We start from the raw sequence: 19,911 nt of genomic DNA, 5'->3' as shown, positions 1-19,911 counted from the left end.
GTGTGTGTGTGTGTGTGTGTGTGTGTGTGTGTGTGTAGGTGTATCTGTACGCATGTTTGATTTATATATATGCACATATGTTTTATTCTATATGGACTGTAGTCTTGATAGAGTTGCAATACCACATTTGTGACTGACCCATTTCTTTTGAAGGGTGGTGACCTGGCTCCTCAGTGATTCTGTCCTGTGTCATGCCCTGCTATGCTCAGTAATGGTGCTCTACGTCTTGAGCTCTGATTTCTGGTGATAGTACTGTCGATACAGTAACTAGGAAAAACTGGCCTTCTCATGGTTGCCTGTCATGTTTGATGTCTCAAACACAATTTGACAGTTCAATGAAAGGGAAACGCTAGTTTGCCGATGTAAGTTGATGATTCTCAGAAACGCCTGACCTGTATTGGCAAAGACTATTGCTTGAAAACAAAGATCAGACAATGGGCGTCATCACTGCTGTGCCCCGGGGCTGATTATTTGTATCTGTCGAATATTTCAATTTTGACACTAGAATGCACAGCTGTCATGGTAGTCATATTGAAAAGATATGTCTTCGGGACAAAAGTTTGAGGTACTACATGCAATAGGGTGTGTGACCATGAGGGTAAATGTCTCCTGCCTCGAAGGTACAAAGTCCTTTGTTTTGGCTTTAATGTTTTCATTACATGCCTTCAATGTTAGACAAAAATTCATTAAAAACTAGAGCAATTTTCATCGTTGAATGGTGTATTGATATATTTAAATCACTGTTAAGCAGTTTATTGATTTTTATGCATATTATTCTAAAAACCGGATTTCCTATGTAAAAATAGTTCCAGTTCACTTTCAGTCATATGACCACCATGTGACCTGTGATGTCATCAACATGTATACATGTAATAAATGTAAAATATGATTTATTTGATGTACAGCTATCATATATGGTGTGACATAACTCTTACAGGCTCCAATGTACATGAAATATGAGATTGTTGAAAAGGACACTAAAAAGTTCACCATTACAAGTTTATATCAACAAGCAAATTCATAAAACAAGAATTCTGCTCTAGTATCAACAGTAGGCTGTGATATCTCCCTGACTGCGGTTGGTACATACCAAATCAAACATGTTACAATGTAAGCAAAAGTGCTGTCATACAGTTTTCAAAACTGGCTAGCTACCTTGCATCGTCCAAAACCTTTGAAATACTACTAAATAAGTAACACATTATACACTCCTTGCCTTTCAAAGTGGCTGTAAACACAAGAACCCTTAAGTTTCAATGTAAACTCCTTTACCACATCTTGTACACAAACAGTAACTTCTACATAATTGGTATGAACCAAACACCCTCTGCTCCTTCCGTAATAGCAATTGCAAAATCCTGGACGATTTATTTTCCTCAAGTTAATTCTCAAACACCTTCTGGGACAAGTTTATAATTTCTACAGCAAGTTAGATGATGTACTTTTTGTACAAGTGCTCCACTTATTTACAATCATCTCATACTTACAGGAAAGTGATTTGCGCAATTACAATGAATAATAGGAAATCATCATTTGCTCAGTAGTTGCTACAAGTTAAGCACAAGTTACCTCCTCGTATAGGAAATTGCTTTGGGAAAAGACAAGTTAGGGACACATTATTGTAAATGGCCTAAAATACCACCAACGATAAATGTTAATGGAGAACTACTGTAACACCTTTCTCTAGCAAGCACTCTTCTTCACTGTTGCCGATAAAACATACTCAAATACAAAAGACAGTCACAAATTGACAAAATACACATTAAATTTTAAATACTACTTTCAAAACCACTCTTAAGGAGTAACACAATGTATTTGAAAAGCAGATTGCAATTGTAAGTTTATTTAAAATGTGATATCATATAAAAGCCATGATGTGAAAACTGATGTTGAAAATCTCAGACATACCTACCCCAAATATCCTCCTGTAAATAAAAGTTTGGAAGAGTAAAAATCTGACAACAAAATGTGCTTTGAAATTCCCAGAAACACAAACAGATTGCTGACACAGGTTGTTTTCAATTTTAGTATTAGTGCTGGCTAGATTTTGAGCAAGAAAAATTTCAAAACAAAATTTGAGTGATGATTGAGTATGATCGAATTACATAGTTTCAATTGTCTGGCCTGACACATGTCATGTGCTTTGTGAGAATTTACAAGTGCTTAGTAATTGATTTAGGGCTAATCGGACCCCTCCCATCCTGATGGAAAATGAGTTTCATTCGTTGTGTATGTGTTTGACTTATCTACCAGCCCTTTATCTCCGGAGTGATGTCAGTTCTATCTCCATGGAAACAATAGAGTCACATAGTTACTTACCACTGGGTCCCATCATGGCCAGCACCTCTCCAGGCTTGGCTAGGCCACTCACTTTCTGTAGTATCAGCTTGTCCTTGATCTTGACAGTGACACTGGTGAAACGCATCTCCATGCCAACCCGCACTTTGAAACTGCTGTCCATCCGGATGTCTTCAGTCATGATTGGAGCTTTGTGATTGGTTAATTCAACAGGTGTTCACAGTTCAACAGCCAATGGAAATACACTAAAATTACAGAACAGAAAACAAAAAAGGCACTTTTACTACAGTGACGCCTCACATTTTGTACTGCACAAGTTACGTGTTTTCTCAATTTCATTGTTCCTTTTGGCAAGTTCAAGAGAGGACAGAGTAAAAATAATTATCTGAGTGACATGAAGTCTGCAATGTAAACCTGATAATACTTAACCCCTACCCATAGGTGGTGCAATTCAACATTATCTTAGGGGGTTTGTTTGTATTCACTCTCCATTATAGGCATCCTCAGCCAAGTACTCGTTTTTACCGTGTGGAAAATGGCATGGATTTCTTCAGAAATTTATCACCACAAACTTATTACACAGCTTTCAATTTTGCATTGTGTTTCTGTGAACGACAAGCAAAGGGCCTATTCATCATCTCATGCTTGTTGAAGCTCATTCAGTAAAAAGTTTCATAATTATTGGTATTGTTCACACATGCAATTGGATCAGTGGATAATAATATTGTTTAACCCGTACAGGGCACTACTGTTGTACACATCATAATTTATACAGTAACTTATATTTCACATGATAGCTACATTAAAATTGCATGAACACAGCAGGACATTGGCACTACTATGTAAATTAAACCACTGACTATTTTTGGCTTCAGCTTTGACCTTCAACACACTCAAACAACTAGTCACGTTCTACTATGTCTGGCTTTCAATTTTCAATGCCAAGTTTAGATTTGACATGCAAGCATTAATATAACCCTTTGAGGTTTAGTCAATTTTTGTCACCTTTAGAAAATATACTCCAGTCAATTCTTTTCAGATTTTTGTCAAAACTTTGATAACAAACTGTTCCCAATTAAATGTGATGTCCATTTGGTCCAAACTTATCAAAAAATTACAGAAAAATTCATAACGATTGGCAAAAATGTTGCACTTAAATTTCGGTGGGAACAATTATAGCACCCAAAGGGTTAAAGCAAAATGCAGAGTGCCATGGGATGGGGCTAGGGCTGAGAATATACCATCAATGAAGACTTTGAATTGTGTAATAAAAAGAATAACAGCTACATTCCTTTATTGCCATTTTATCAGATATCCAAATTACTGCCTACCATCACTTTTGCTTGGACAGAACCGACACAGTCTGACAAATTTGTCCCTGTTGCATAACTTGAACAATGACACAGTCTGTATGTCTGTATAAATATTATCGAGAGAGTAGGGATGCATGCACCCATGTGCACAACATAGTCAATAAACAGTATGTTTCTGTCTGATTTTCGGTGTCCTAAAATGCTAAAATCTTTTGAAGCATGTGCACTGTATTAACCAAAATGGAATGGTAGATAAGGGTTGAAAGCAAAAATGGAATCGTTTGACCTTGATCATTATAAACTCTAATATAGGGCATTACCATTCCTAGAATACACAATTAGAAATACTGGTACAACCACTGCTGACTTCAAGACTGGTTGGATAGTTTTAAGAGACTAAATGACTAGGGTGGGTGACCTCAATTTATGACACGGAATGAAGTATTGCTTCACTGTTATCTTGGGTACAGACTGACCTACTTAAGCCTCCCTAACTGTGTCAATTTATGCACATTTAGTCGAATAGTTTCTCCATTAAAACAAAATGTCAATATTACTAAAACATAACCTGAAGAGTGTTTTCGTTAAAAAAGGAATACTGCAAACAGCTGAAGTGAGTTGAGACTGATCAAGAAATTTACGGGAGAACTACTGTGTACTGCATACACTTAGGCAACAAAATGTGAATAAAATTCCCATAATTCTCTGGATTTGATCTTTTTACCTGCCATGTCAACATAGAAAATTTACCAGCCATTTATCGGGCAGAGATGAATCAATGATGTAATATGTGATGTCTCCGACAATATATCACGGTGCTAGACAGACTTGTAAACTGTATTTTGTGTTGTAGATACAGTTTCATTGTAAGCTCAAGCAAGCGCTAGCTCAAACTGCAGTGAAATGCAAAATTCATAGCCTCATTAGAACATACCAGTCAAGTCTCTATCTGTGTTTGCTGTATGATAGGAGATGTCAGCCCACTCACTCAATGCAATATGACAAAATCAAGTAGTGTATCGTGATATTGCACAACCAGTCATTCGAACTCATCTTCACTCACTTAATCCTTGATTGGACTATCTACACATTAAGGAATAAGTAACCGATTATACTCATCAATTATTAGACAGGTATTACGATTGTCTCGTTTTCTGTGAGGAAAACCCCCCTTCACTCAGGTTCAAAGTACCGGTGGTGTTACGGTGACTTGGAGCACAAGGTGAGTGGTAGAAAATACTATGCCTGACATTAGTCTTAAATTGCGACGAGCGATATTGCACAAACAACATTATTATATGTAGCTCTTCTGTGTTCGCATGTTCCCACTTATTAGATAGCTATTGCACCACAGTTCCGGTCAGGTGAACGGTCCATGCGGACATACACAACGGCAAAGTCGATTATTAATTATGACGATAGAGAACAGTTTGCAGCTAGACGTTTGTGAAGGAACCGTGCAAAGTGAGGGCCGGTAAAATCGGCTGTGATATCGCCGTGGTAGTGGTAATCACATCAAACGCCAGCCTGTTACAAAATATAATTTCGAAGCTGCGCTGAAGGAACTATATACTATACGCGGTACATCGAACGTCGTGTGGTACGTACACTTATTAACCATCTTTTGGTGCTTCGATACGAGTGTTGTGATAAATAGCTTCAGGACCATATGGGTAGAAACATGGATGCTTTTTCTATATTCATGGTAGAAACAAGACTCTCACTTCTGCCCCCATGCCAAGTGCAACCAGTTTTGTACCAAAAACTAAAAGAGACTGTGTCATCGACGACGGGTTGTTTGACGAACAAAGAACATAGATACAACCTGGAAGGTCGGAACCCAGTTGATATTTGAAAACAACAATTCCTGCAATTTTTGCGTAACTTACATGGAAGCAAGGTTATTAACAACGCTACCTTTCATTATTCATGTCTGATTATCGCGGGCGCAGCTCAGGTACCTTGTAAATAGTACTGACTTGCCTACAATACCATACCCATGCGCTTCGTAGATTTGCCAGGAATGGCTTGATTTCGAGTGCTCCCGGTTCATTGCTGAAAGAAAATGATATATCGGGGAAAAAAGTTTTGTCTACCTTTCACACATGAACAGCAACGCATCCATCGATATGTAGGTAGTTAATAGTTTAGCCTTCAACGCACGGCCCTTTTACGCAATTGTGTCTTTGGCCATTGCGGTTTCATGACAGAATTTCACAATAGTATGCAAGGCCGCGGTACGCTGTGCTCGGTACGTTGACGACATTATGTGACATGACCTCCAACCTGTTTTTTTTTACATCCTAAATTTCAACTTAGAGGGCGTTATCTCAGTTGCTGGAGCTTTCTCTCCTGCCGCCACTCTGAATGGATGCGGGACGACGATGCTTTAGAGCTTGTCGAGTCCTGCATTGTTGCATTCGTTTACGTGGCTGGGGACATCGCGGGAGATGTTACAATCAAAAGCTTTTAGCACTTCCGTTGATGTTGTTGTCTTTGTGTATGTACAGAGAACAGAATGAAGGAAAATTATAGGCGGCGATGACACAGCCCCCCCCCCCCCCCAAGAACCATAGTAGGCCAAACTGATTAAAATTTGGGTCTTGTACGCTATCGTATTAGCCTACAGTATTCTTTAATTTCTGCGGTCGCAGAAAAAAAAACCATGATACGATAGAGTCGGCACAAAACCGACCAATCTACGATAGCGTAAAAGACCGACCCATCCTCGGCGTAATTGGTTCAAAGAAAAAATGAAATTCTTTTTTGTAATAATGTTAAATTTATGACTATGGACATACATATAGTTGATAAATCAATATTTCTGCCATAATACACTTATATACCCATTTACATTTAGAGATATGTAAAGGTGACACTATTTGAGGGCCGTCTTTTAAAATTACCAGTCATGAAAAGCGTCAGGAAAACGATTCCAAGCACTTTAGTCGAAATGACGAACCCTTCCAAAATATTAAACCATCAGGCACAACTCGGTTATTTTTCTAAAATGATACAACATGCCTGAAATAATTTGTACCTTCAATTCAAATGAATGCATTTTCTCGTTTCTACGAAAGAAAACGGGTCTCTGATCTACACAGATAGAATGAAAAGATACAGTTGTATATGGGTGCCGCGTACTAGACTGGAGAGAAGGGAGTGGGCGGGAAGGAGGGAGGTAATACCGGGGAGAGATGGAATTACCTCACCAGGTGACATTCTACAAGAATAAAATTTTGAATTCGAAAGGACATCAAAATCTTGTTCTAAAAAGAGGACCTCCGCGGGACTCATATCACGATGCAATGCATTTGCATACACGACAATGTGAAAATGAGAGCTTTTTGTATTGATTTAAGGAAAATAAGCTGTCACGTGTAAACTATTTTCATTATAAAAACGTGAATACGAGGAAACAGAATGAGACAATAATGCTAAGTTAACCAACTAGAAAGTAATCAGTGAAAAATAGCGTATGAACGAATTCCAATTGTTCACTTGTATTGTGAAATAATAAGAACCTTTGCTTCACATGCACAAATCCACAAACGAAATGTTTATTTGAAATTATACTGCTTCTGCAGCGGCATTTTCTCTTTGTTCCCCCTGATCCGATCGGTCTCATGTTTTACTTAAAAGTTTCAGCTACTGGCCCTTTCAGTCATTTGTTAGTTATGCACTCATTGCATATTTGGACAACGGGAATGAGGAGATAGCGCACTATCTGATAATCTCCACAGTTCGTCTGCATTCTCATATTTGACGTGGACGTAGGAAGTCGATTTGTTCAAAAGTTTGTGAATTACATGTCAATAATGCATAAAAGTATGTATGTATGTATGGATATATATATATATATATATATATATATATATATATATATATATATATATATATATAATATATATATTATATATATATATATATATATATATATATATATATATATATATATTATATATATATATATATATATATATATATATATATATATATATATATATATATATATATATATATATACAGAGATAGTGAGAGTAAAGCAACAGGCATATACGCGCGACACAGGAAAGGTTTGTATAATAAAAAAAGTTTAATGCATGATATTTTACAAATCATAATTCCTGGACGAGCAGTGCCTGCAATACCTTGTGGTCTGCTCATGCGGCCTGCCTTCTCTGTGCATCGGACGCAGTTGCAAAGGAAAAGAGATCTTTCATACCTAAAATTATATTGTGATGTCGTGATGTCGTATAGTGTTTGCCAGACGTAAACAAAATGCTGATATTAAATTTCTGAAAGAGTCAACTGTTTAATGGAATGTCTACATAGATTAAAGATAATCTTATCGAACAAAAAAGCGACGCAACTTCCCTGTCCACACGTCAAGCAAATCACACAGAACTAACATCCTAAGTAATCGACATAATTTACATGTAATATTATGTAATATTTACATGTAGGCTAATATTTACTATTTATGTCAGAGCGGCCAGGGGGGGGGGGTATTTTGAAAATGGCTTACTGTTTACTCAATTATATATAGAATGTTTTCTCAGCGTTATGTAAACTTTGACCTATGATAGGATTACGGCCAAGTAAGAGAAAAGTTTTGTTCCTGCCCATGAGATAAATGACAGGACAACCCTTGTTACAGCATAGACATGGGGCCTCTACTGTCTATGGTTACAGACACTTGCTTGATAAAACTATGTAATGTTGTGGCTGTAAGCTTATTCTCTCAGAAATGAGAACATAATTTTCTATCATAACAATCGATCGAATTGCGCTTATTGGCTGTGTCACATTTCCGAAGAAAAAAATCGGAATACACCCGAGAAGTACCGAACGTTAACCACCATTCATCACCATTATCGTAATAATGTTAATATTCCTATATATAGTTATTCCATATGTCGCAAGTAGTTCATAAACCTTCAGTTTGTTGTTTGAGGTTGATTTTATTCTCACTGTAGACAAACGCGGTAACCTATATAAGTAATTTTATTTCTTTTCCGAAATACGTTTCATTGTGCCCTGAAAACTAAACTGAGGTGATAATTTTTGACAGTTTAGAGCGGCGTTGTCTCCGACTACCATTTTCCGAATTAAAGCTACGGGACTTGGACATCCAAGCCTGTTTGTCTAGTCAAAACTATTAATTTAGGCTACATCCAGTTGAGGAATTTTCCGTATTTTGTTTCTGTATGTATCTTCACTACTTTCGAACTTTTCCTCGCTTCTGTATACTCGTCTATGGGGCGAATAGTCCCAGAGCTGAATAGCTCTCGAGTGACTGTGGTTCGAAATAGAGTTTTCCCCACTCTTTGCTCACTCCACTCTACAAATACGCTTGGCGGGGCGGGGAGGGTCCGTCCGTCAGCACTGCGGTCGGTTTAACGGAATTTTTTCTTTCAGTGGCCTACAGCTCCGCCACTGTCGCTCAAACTTTGTCTCCTCCCACGCCATGAGGTGTTGAATTGCCGGAAATTCTGTGGAGAGCTGACAGCCACTTGCCAACATCATGCACCATTGAGGTCACCATTGAGAGCTCGCCAGAAGCATCTTACGCCTAATACGTAGTACTAATTTACATCCAAAGTCACTGGTCACAATATTTTGTTGCCTCATTCTACAGACGCATGAATGTGAGGACAATATGGCCGCCGCTACCAAAGACAACTCTACGTTCAACGTGGGAACCGCGGTATCAGTCTCATCGCGATTATCGGGCGGCATGCTACTACAGTGGAGCAACGTCACCGTCAAGATTAAAAAGAAGACAGTCCTCAAAAATGTTAGCGGTATTTCTAAACCAGGAGAGATGTTGGCGCTGATGGGACCGAGCGGTAGGTCTGTCATGACATCATCGTTGCATTTGCCTCTCTCACTTCCCGTTATGCATTGTTTTTGTCCGCGCGCGTCATCGTCAAGCGACCGTGTCATGACGTCATGCAGAACAATGTGAGCGATGTCTCCATTGCTCTGCCATAGGGACGGATCATGTGGAAAACAAACTTGAATGTGAATCGTACATGTTCACGGGTTCCAAAGTTTGAGGTCCGTATTTTCTTACCCTTTGCGCATTTTTTATGACGTTCAGAATATTTGCCATTGTAGAATAGTTGTTATTAAAAACTAAACAAACCTCGGAACTACCAAAACAACCTAATATCAGTATATAAAGGTGGCATTAGGGGTTGAGCATGCCAAACTTCTCCCATAGACTGTAACATTGCCAGTTGAAAAGATAAATCAGATTTTCCGGTAGTTTTGGCCGGCACTGGCTCACCCTTCCTATCCTGTGAATCCCTAGGGACAGCTCTGCGTGGATGCATTACATAAATTTGTTGACTAATGGCGTGACTAGCGAACCTATTCAAAAAGGTAAACTAGATTAAATGGAAAAAATAACAGAGAGAGTAAACAACGCATCCCAAGAGACTTCTAACAAATATCTGAACCACGGTCACTGAGTGACCCAAGCACAGGCCCCATTCTTGGAATTGTTTATTTCGGCGACAAGATATATATATATATATATATATATATATATATATATATATATATATATATATATATATATATATATATATATATATATATATATATATATATATATATGTGTGTGTGTGTGTGTGTGTGTGTGTGTGTGTGTGTGTGTGTGTGTGTGTGTGTGTGTGTATAGTGTGTGTGTTACATATAGATGTGTATAACTTCAAGTACAAAGTAATAATTATGAAACTTGATAGGTATTAGACGGGGTTACTCGTAAGTTCTTGTAGGAATTCGTATTTGAGCAATAAACCACACCCAGCGACGCTGATTTCGACCAATTCATGGCAAATGTCCATGAGCGGTAGCGAATGCATATTTCGTCAAAATCAAGTGGTATACCCGTTGCTGATGTGTTTTATTGCTATTATTTTACGCTATTGAATTGAACTCAGGCGTGAAACGTCAAAAGGGGTACTTTGTCCAGGTATATTGGAGCTCGTGCCTGTGCTAACCATGCTATTCGGCGAATATAGCACTGTTATTTTCTCGCCTCAACCAATCAAATCGCCGTATTTGCGCCATCAATACACTGTAATGATTAATATTAGGTATTACTTCAACCATGAAAAACAGGAACTTCATTCACAACTGACGCGTGATGTCAGTTGAAAGGAGATCCAACTGCATCAGCCACTGTTGTTTATAGGCCAGGCGTCTAGGGCGCAGGGGTGAATGGCCTCGCGGTCACTTCGCTCGGGGTGAACCATGATAGCCGCGGTCGCATATTCCAAATGATTGTTGCCGGAAAGGTGTAAGAAATTGACATTTCTTTCTGCATTACTTGACGAGGTAATTCCTCTTCTGTAGCCAAACGCACGTCTTTCCGTCAAATAAGTTTGCCCACAGTCACTCTTGGTCTATTCAGCTCTGGGACTATTCGCCCCATAGACGTGTGTACATAAGCGGGTTTTTTCTCGCTTATGTACACACGTCTATGGGGCGAATAGTCCCAGAGCTGAATAGACCACGAGTGACTGTGGTTTGCCGCGACAAAGAAATCGACGGAGAATGGTAGACTACTAGTTTGACCACCGTGGCCTCTGGGTGTGGGCTAAAAACCATCGTGACAAACTTTCATAAGCATCCAATCCAATTAAAATCCGGTGCAAGGATTTGCTAGCTTTCATTCTTTTTCCTGAATCCTTTGTATTCGAGGTAGGTCGGTCCTCGCCTCTGGGGAGAAGCCGATGGTAGCAAACGCGAAAGTGCATGTTGTTTTATCAAATACCAAAATAAATCGTGGTCGGATTTCGATCGCAAAACGACTGAACACAGAACGTATTCTCTCAACCTTCCATTGCGAGCACATCTAGGCCTACTATTTAGCTGTAATTTCTAATTCAATGAATGGAATTTCGCAATCAGAGCACAGTCGTAACAGTAGGCCTATACGTAACAATAGTAAGCTTCTTCATCGAAAACGGAGCAATATCTCCGGGAGATATTGCTATCATGTCCATGGCTCATGATTGGCGACAGATCACACATGAGCTAGTGAAAAAAGTTCGTGGCCCTGGTAGGCCCTATAGCAACTTATTGGGAAGCCTTCACTGGGGGTGTAGGGTAAGCCACGCCGACGGCAATAGGCGTCCAAATATCGGTTCGAAAGAGAGGTTATTTTAGGTTTTACTTTTAGTGCAATTGCTCCATTGTACGCCAAGTGTTCATAGCAAATCATATCGTATTTCGGAACCAAGCAGTTCGCCTACCGAGATGTCCAAAACATGTCGACTAGCCACTTTCACTTTCTGCATATTTCATCATTCAGCCGATAACGAAACTCCTCCGCAATCTTTTTTTGTTTTTGTTTTATCCATGTTTTGTCATATTTTGTCCGCGTTTTTGTTTCCTGTTAGGTTCCGGGAAGACTACATTACTGAACGTTTTATCAGGACGACATCGTGAAACAGAAAGTGGTTCTATTCATGTCAATGGAGCGCCACTCAACAAGAACCTAAGAAGAAAGATTTGCTATGTCCTACAAGATGATATATTTTTCAACACCCTGACGTTGAGGGAGCAACTAGTGGTATATAAAAATACCCCTTCAACTCTTTGAGCATTTTTGCCAGTTGTAAATATTTCTTGGTCTTTTTTGTTGAATGATGGAAGTGCCGGTACTGAGAGAAACAGAAATATTCAACGGCGCAACACAGTAGTAAAAAGCGTAGTCTTTTATATTCGTATTTTGTAAGTCCAAGTTCCTTGAAGAAAGTGGCTTACTCAAAAGATTAATTACTAGAATCATCTACACAGCAATTCAGCATATCTATGAACCCGCTGCGATAATGGTGACACCGAGAAAACCTATAGTTTGAAGTGCGCCCCCTTGCCATGTGAAACCATAAAGCTTGACAAGTGTACCCAGCACTTCAAACACTAACTACTTTCTCCATTGTTTCAGTACACTGCAAGGCTACGACTGCCAAGTTCAATGTCAGACTCTGAGAGGAAGAGGAAAGTTGAAGAGGTTGTCGATATTCTGGATATCAGAAAGTGCCTCGATACAAGTATGTTCGCGATACAAGAATCGTTCGTTAGGCAGAATTTCCTCTACTTTGAAGTTTGGTTATTTTGGTGACCAAAGCTGGCTATATTCCGAACATTTCTTTTCCAGATTAATTTCAAATTTTTGCCGCAAAAATGAGGACGACAGTGGACGAAGAATTGAGAAATATTTGTGACATTTATGGAAAGGTTTTGGCCATTCATTGAAAAAAATTGATACATTGCAAGCTACTGTTTTAGCCCTGAGAGTTAGGCATGAATCGTAGTGTCTTGAAAACAATCTTCCCTTGTGTAGAATTATCAGAATATGTAAAGCAAAAGTACACTATCGAAAACCATTATAAAGTCAAGGACGTTTTTGCAATTTCATAAATACGTTTTTCTTTGAAATTCCAGAAATCGGCAGCCTTGCAGCTAGGGGTCTATCCGGGGGTGAGAAGAAAAGGGCGAATATTGGGTGCGAATTGATGACGGACCCTGCAATTTTGTTACTCGATGTAAGTCATGTCGTCGATAGAGGGCGTAGGTAAAATAGCTAATGATGCGATGAAGGACAGTAAGCTTATTGGCTCAAATGTCTATGGGCGAAGTGAATTCGTCATTTCGATTATGTTATGCATACTCTCAATTCATCTTTATTTTTCGGTATGGTTTTATCTTTTTAAGTTCTATAGCTTCCCGAGTAAAAATTCGAAAATTTGTCTCATCGTATCATGTTGACACAGGCGCTCGTTGGCTGGGCATTGTACTTGATCGATCGATCGTCTGCTCGATCTATAGATCGCATACGTTTCTCTGCCCTAGTACGCAATCGATAGATTGAGCAGACGATCGAATGATCAAGCAGACTACCCAGCCCACGAGCGCCTGTCATGAGGAATATTCGATCATCAATATCTTTGCAAGCAGACCGTTCATAACGATAGATCTTGACTGTACATATTAAACTACAGATCTTTCATACCATGCAAGTTTGACAAGCCATAGCTTTTGTACCCGCAAGCTCAATGAGCGAGACTCCTTTCTAAATTCTGTTTTTGTCTGTCATGTACGTAGGAGCCGACATCAGGACTCGATTCATTCGCTGCATACAATTTGATGACTACCCTGAAAAACTTTGCCGAAGCAATGCAGAAAACCGTTCTATTATCGATTCACCAGCCTTCCAGTCAAATGTTCTATATGTGTGATCGTCTGTTTCTACTGCATGAAGGCGAGGTAAGAATTTGAGAGCCAGATACACAACGGGGTATCAGCTGTGTTCACAAGATCTTGTTGGAATCGGGTCATTTTGTGCAGAAAGCTCTGGACAGTGTGACATACCTTTAAAATTGATCAAGATTTATTCTAAATAAACCAAGATTACGTCAGAATGATACGTCTTGGGTCACCACGGCAGAGTTTGAATGTTTGACTTGTCGAAATTGCGACTTTGAAAAATCAGATGTCGCTAAAATAAGAGAGAAATCCAAAGCTCTGCTCAGCAACGTCGATTTGTGTTAGCAGTTCTTGTGTAGCTTCTGGCGACACCGCTTTTTACTATGGATTGATGTGTACACGTGATTCACACCAGCTGCAGTGACAACGAATATAAACCATGCTGTCAATGCACTACGCGAATATAGTACCGCTGAGGGAGTCCTACTACTGTCAAGTTAATGAAATTCAAACGATAGTATCTGATTGGCCTTTGACGCGCTTTTGATTTTTTTTTCTCTAGACAGTATATTTCGGTGAAGCACCAAAAGTTGTAGACTATTTCTCCGACATTGGTTTCCCGTGTGAGAAACATTACAACCCAGCTGATTTTATAAGTAAGTAGAATTACCCCACTCAAAGGAATATCATTGAGTGAAATGAAATGCGTTGTATACCAAGTATTTATTGCCGTTCCTATTTGCCCATACCCTTCTACGACAATTGCTTTCATACGTAATAAATGTAGATAAGACAATCACATTTTTCATCTATTAAGATTTTAATTGACAATTACCTGTGAAATATTCTAAAATGAGAGAATTGGTCGTTCCTGGCGTCATTGCCGAACGCAATCCAGCTGCGGAAGTGATTTCTTGTCCATCCGAAATATCTGACATATTTCTAGACACGAAGTATCAAAAGATAATCACAAGGGCATGAGTAGTGCACTAATTTCATGTAGCTATATAGATTATTTCACGAGGCAAACTGGTAAATTTATTGTCCAATGAGCTAGCAATGTTTCAAACGAAATCGCCGTTTATTGTTCGACAGAATCTTCAAGGAAAAAATTGACTTATTTCAAAACAAAAATGAAACGCAGTCGTGTGGTCTTCCAATGCTCCACAAAAAACGCGCCCACATTTGGATCTTTTTTCGGAACACAAACCTCAAAGATGTGCTTAACTTGTTTATCAAATTTAAGCATTACCGATTTCTCTTTTTTCTCGCATGCGCAGTGGAAAAGCTGAGAAGCAACGACGATGACGTCAAAGCCATCATGGATGCGAGCAGAAACGCAACATGGGCATGCGCAGAAAATGTTTCCACGGCAACAGGGCAGGCAAACGGTTACTCAGGTACGGTATACTACTCGACTTCTGAAGGCGGCGGGCGACTGGCGCTCCAGGAAGCAAACGGCGACAGTTCCAGCAGTGGAAAATGGCCGACGAGTTTCTGGGATCAGTACGAAGTCCTTACCTCTCGAAGTTTCAAAGATGCCAAAACGAAACTAGTTACTCCTGTCATGTTCGTCACAATGTTTTCATTAGCTGTTATAGCGGGTATACTTTGGTTTCAAGTCGACCACCTCGAAGATATGATTGATGAGCGCTCATCTGTGGTAAGTCTTATGTACAGTGTTAGCCGTTTTCAGACAGTTACAATGCATGGGCCAATAGCAGGATAAAGTTTAACATCGTCGACTGATGATTGAATTGATGGTGTTGTTTAAATATTTGACAATTATTAAAATGGATTTTTGGACCGCCAAAATTGAGTTTTAGTCGCTCATCTTTGTGTTGACCAGTGATAAATCGAACTGACTTTTCGACTTTCGACTTTTTACAGTTAGAGAAACTTTTGCCATGTAAGTTAGTTTATGCTCAAACTGTGCTTTTATATGGTACATGTGTTTCAAAGGTTATTTTTTATCAAAACATTCCGTCAGTCCAGATCTCTGGCAACCTATCATGTATTGTATAATTTTGAACTTGTCTCAACTTATTTTTAGAGTTGCGGCAAGCGTTTATCTAAAATCTAAGATGCCACTAAATCTCTCTCTCTCTCTCTCTCTCTCTCTCTCTCTCTCTCTCTCTCTCTCTCTCTCTCTCTCTCTCTCTCTCTCTCTCTCAGCTATTCATGAGTCTCATGTGCTGGAGCGGTATGCCTGTCTACCTAGCATTGTCAACGTGTAAGTTATCATTGCGAGTTTCAACCCAGATGTTTTCTACACAAGATTGAGAACCCTTACTGAACTGAAACTTTTCAATAATTTCACCGTCTTTATAAAGAAATCTGCTGTAAGGTACTAAAGGTGCCGTCAGCTTAACCTTCAGAAAAGCGCCTACACTCTACAATGACGTATATATTCCTACTGAAAGTAAATTATCGACAGCGCTAAAATGATCGTACTTTGTAATTTTCATAGGATTTGTGAAACAGACTCGCCAGTATGTGCATAAAAACTTTGTAACGCACACGATCTGGCATAAAGTGTTCGTTTCGGTAGGCAAACAACAACCTATTTGCACTGATGAAACATTCAAAATGTGATCAATATCATACAACTCATTTGTCCACTTTGTAACAGTTTGTGACGCACTTTCTTATTCTAACTGTCCAAATCATGTTAAATTGCTTGATGGTTAGGTTGTCAACACAGCCTATACGTTTTTAATGAACCCAATTTCCTGTAAATAGGCCCTCTCTTACCATTGGTAACAATGGGTTTGGGCCAAACCATGGTGACGGAAGGGTCCATAGTTATTAAGTTGACGGCTGAATTTTAGTCCTGGTAGAATTCATCCGTCAACAATAAGATTGGGCACACCACACATTGCCGTTGTGTTTGCAGGGTCGATGGTGTATTTAATTTGGAGACGAAGAAAACGTCCTTATTCTATGGAAGACAAATATTAAAAACATCAAACGTAACAGGTTTTGTCGCCTTAACAGGTTTTAATTTGTTTTGTCTCAAGTTTCTTGAGTTTCAAATATCACTGGCTATTGTACTCTGTTCAGTAAAATCCAACCTGATTGAAATAGTCTATCAAAGAGACTGTTATACCAGCATCCAGCCCCATAACGATTAATTTAGGTACACCATTTGCATTCCGCTTTAACTTTTGTTTTACGTACCTCTGTCAAAGTTACACCGGCAATGCCATTCACAGACAAGACAAAACTGCAATTCTGTGCACGTGAAACCGATTCTCGTCTATTCGGTCAACATTGTGGTGTCAAAATTATATTTAAGAAATGTGTACTCCAGTTAATCTAAGAAGACGCTGTGTGTGTTACAAAGTTTTTATGCAAGACAATGCTCAGACCACCTGGTTCAGTAAACTGGTAACGTGAAAACAATCGCCCCCATAGAGTAGTAACTCATTTGACGAGATTTTTCCTTTCCCTATCCTGCGTTTTGGCTTCTTGCAGTTCCTGCGGAACTACTGGTGATAAACAAGGAACGGACGTCGGGTTTATATCGTCTCTCGTCGTACTTCTTCGCCAAGCAAACCAGCGAGTTCCCCTTGATCATATTTCTACCCGTTCTCGGTCACACTATCGTATACTGGCTGGCCGGGCTTAATCGTCACTGGCCTGCTGCCTTCTTCTGTTCGATGGGTGTCATGATAGTGGGGGCGATATTCGGTCAGGTATGATTATTATACAACTCAGATCAATAAATTTAGGTCCGTTATGCAGGTTTAACGTTATGCTGGCCGCATTCGGTCGACTGAAAAGTGCGCCGCCTTCGGTCAACTGACGAGTGCAACATAGAATCACGAGTTTTTGACGAATTCTTATTTTACTTGCGTTATCGAAGCAACTTTTTATCGCATTATAGCTGAACACTCTTAAGGTGAAGAGTGGCAATGACTTACAAGTTCTACATAACAATTGAGTAAAGTCATTCGCACAGGCAAAAAGAAAAACGAACTGGATAAACAAATGTACAATATTTAGACTCGCCAAAAACAAATTTAGATTCACATTTTAGACAGTTATTTACGGCTATCGCTTTATCAGTTTTATACTCTCTTGTAGAATATTGTATGTTTTAATGTAAATCCGATTTGCATGCGTAAAGGTAAATTTCTGTTTTTATTGACAGTCAATAAATATTTGAATTAAACTGAAATAAAATACTTATATTCAAAATCTAAATATAGGCGTATAGAAAAATTATGAAAATCTCACGAACATTTGCCACGTTTCAGTATTACTGTTCGGAAATAGGCAACAAATATGATTGTTTTTGTTTCTCTGGTCTGTGTGTCGCTCTAGCTGAATAAGCTATGCCAATTCCGGTAGCTCGACACTTCTTGGATGTCAAGTCCTGGTTTCTGGTATGGCACTCTCCATCCCAACTTTATTTGCACCAATGCTATTATTTCTAAGTTTTTTTAATTGTCTGTTTTTCCTTCTGTCTGTATCCAGTCTTTGGGAATGGTTCTAGGGTTGCTGTTCGACGATTTGAACAATGCGCTAACCTACGGCGCCATTGTGATCGTGTACAGTCTGGTGGCTGGAGGACTGTACATACGGGACTTCCCGATTTTCTTACGGTGGGCTAAATACACATCGTACATCTACTACCTGTACCACTCTATGGTGATAGTGGAGTTCACAAACAACGAACCGACGATGTAAGTGGTACAGTTGCAAATTTGTTTTACCGGTCGAGGTGACAAGAGAGGCGTGGGGTAAATTGCTTGCTACATTTGAAAGGGATCACGACATTTTATCAAAAGTTTCGCAGTCGTCTGAACTTCGCTCAAATGTCGTATGGGACCCATACGACCAATGGCAATACTGTATCCAAGGTACGATGGTGATTGATGAAAGCTAAAACATGCCTGTCATAATCTACATCGTATAATTTGTAAATGCTACAGCTATGATGATGAGGTGCATCTAGATCTCGTGCACTAAATTCATTGTTTTTAAACAAGAAGCTCGCACAGGCGCAGTTCCGACGACTGTTTCCCTTTAAGAGAAATGCATTTTCCAAAGATGATTGATTGTGAAACAGAAAGTATGGCACAAAAGTGGTGCACTTATGACGCCTGCATTTTGAGAAATCATGATCTTTGACAAACACCTCCACCCTGGGGTCGAGCCCGTCCCATATGTTGTATCAAGTGACAATTGGCTGGAGGAAAGACCACGTGAGCCGATAGCTATTGACACTTTAAGGTAGAATGCGCTTCGGAGACAGATACTGGAACTCTCAAAATTGTACAATACTTTTCTGATGTACTGCTTGTTGGAGCTCAAATGAAGCTCTTGGATTACGGAGTTTTTGACGGTCTAAACTTTCTTAAAATCCCAATAGAGTTGACACAAGGATGGCGGCCATTTTGAAATTGATAAATCGGTAATTTGGGGTAATTTGATCCTCTAATCCTCTAATACCAAAATTTGCACTTTGACCCCTGATTTTGATGCTTGATTTGTAAGAGTATTGATGAATATGTCCTGAATGAAAGTTTGAGAAAAAAAGTTAAAAATCTTTTAATTTTAAGGCGCTTACTACCTTACCGTTTTCAATCGCAATCAAAGGCCAGTACAGCAAATGACATGGGACGATTACAAGATCATCATTTTCTTTTTTTCCCCCCAACTTTCAGATGTAACATGGAATATTCCAACTACGCTGAATGTGCAGCATATAACGGAACCAACGTGGTGGAGATTCAACCGGAGTCCATCTTTGATTTCTTTGAAGTTATACTGCCGTTTTGGTTTGACTTGCTGGTCCTCATAGGGGCAGCCATAATGCTCAGAATACTATGTTACATCCTTCTGAAGTACTACCGAAAACCAAAATAATTTTAGAATAATATAATGAAAGAAGTTTCAAAAAAAACCAAATTACGAACAAGCACAAGCAAAATATTGTATATTAAGTTAAATGCTGAATTCCCTTTATTTTATTCCACATAATTTGTATCAGAAAATAAGTTAACAGTATATTAATAAAAGAACTTACGGTGACAAAACCGTTTGCAAGAACATGTTGATGCAA

The 19,911-nt window shown here is 39.0% G+C and overlaps 2 protein-coding genes across 5 annotated transcripts in view; one reads left to right on the top strand and one right to left on the bottom strand.

The window, feature by feature from the left end:
* The window catches only part of LOC139137156 (uncharacterized), a 21,821-nt gene extending 15,934 nt beyond the window's left edge, over window positions 1-5,887 (bottom strand). The window contains exons 1-2 of one of the 2 annotated variants that reach the window (XM_070705130.1): window positions 5,708-5,887; window positions 2,320-2,543 (exon numbers count right to left, since the gene is read on the bottom strand). In XM_070705130.1, coding sequence (XP_070561231.1) covers window positions 2,320-2,479 — 160 coding nt within the window. In that variant the 5' untranslated portion in view covers window positions 2,480-2,543; window positions 5,708-5,887. Of the gene's footprint in view, window positions 1-2,319; window positions 2,544-4,545; window positions 4,658-5,707 lie in introns of those variants that run through there. The other variant, XM_070705131.1, reaches the window with a different exon arrangement.
* On the top strand, window positions 4,664-19,911 carry LOC139137155 (uncharacterized). Of its 3 annotated transcripts, none has more exons than XM_070705128.1 (12): window positions 4,664-4,833; window positions 9,253-9,463; window positions 12,029-12,201; window positions 12,577-12,682; window positions 13,077-13,177; window positions 13,737-13,898; window positions 14,401-14,494; window positions 15,119-15,501; window positions 16,014-16,071; window positions 17,316-17,536; window positions 18,321-18,529; window positions 19,514-19,911. In XM_070705128.1, exons 2-12 carry the CDS (start codon window positions 9,274-9,276, stop codon window positions 19,713-19,715), a joined length of 1,899 nt encoding a protein of 632 aa, XP_070561229.1. In that variant the 5' UTR covers window positions 4,664-4,833; window positions 9,253-9,273; the 3' UTR covers window positions 19,716-19,911. The 3 variants fall into 3 exon arrangements, with proteins under 3 accessions (XP_070561229.1, XP_070561230.1, XP_070561228.1); XM_070705129.1 differs by lacking the exon at window positions 4,664-4,833 and adding an exon at window positions 5,001-5,211; XM_070705127.1 differs by lacking the exon at window positions 4,664-4,833 and having other exon boundaries at window positions 8,110-9,463.

The sequence above is a fragment of the Ptychodera flava genome, chromosome 7 (assembly GCF_041260155.1).
Source record: "Ptychodera flava strain L36383 chromosome 7, AS_Pfla_20210202, whole genome shotgun sequence".
NCBI lineage: Eukaryota > Metazoa > Hemichordata > Enteropneusta > Ptychoderidae > Ptychodera > Ptychodera flava.
Note: the sequence above shows the minus strand (reverse complement) of the source record. Positions and strands in the feature narration are given on the sequence as shown.

Excerpts from the sequence above, each read along its gene's own strand:
- LOC139137155 (XM_070705128.1), top strand. The coding sequence starts at position 9,274 with ATGGCCGCCGCTACCAAAGACAACTCTACGTTCAACGTGGGAACCGCG. Across the intron at positions 9,464-12,028 it reads GGCGCTGATGGGACCGAGCG|GTTCCGGGAAGACTACATTA; the intron begins GTAGGTCTGTCA and ends GTTTCCTGTTAG. Across the intron at positions 13,899-14,400 it reads TTCTACTGCATGAAGGCGAG|ACAGTATATTTCGGTGAAGC; the intron begins GTAAGAATTTGA and ends TTTTTTCTCTAG.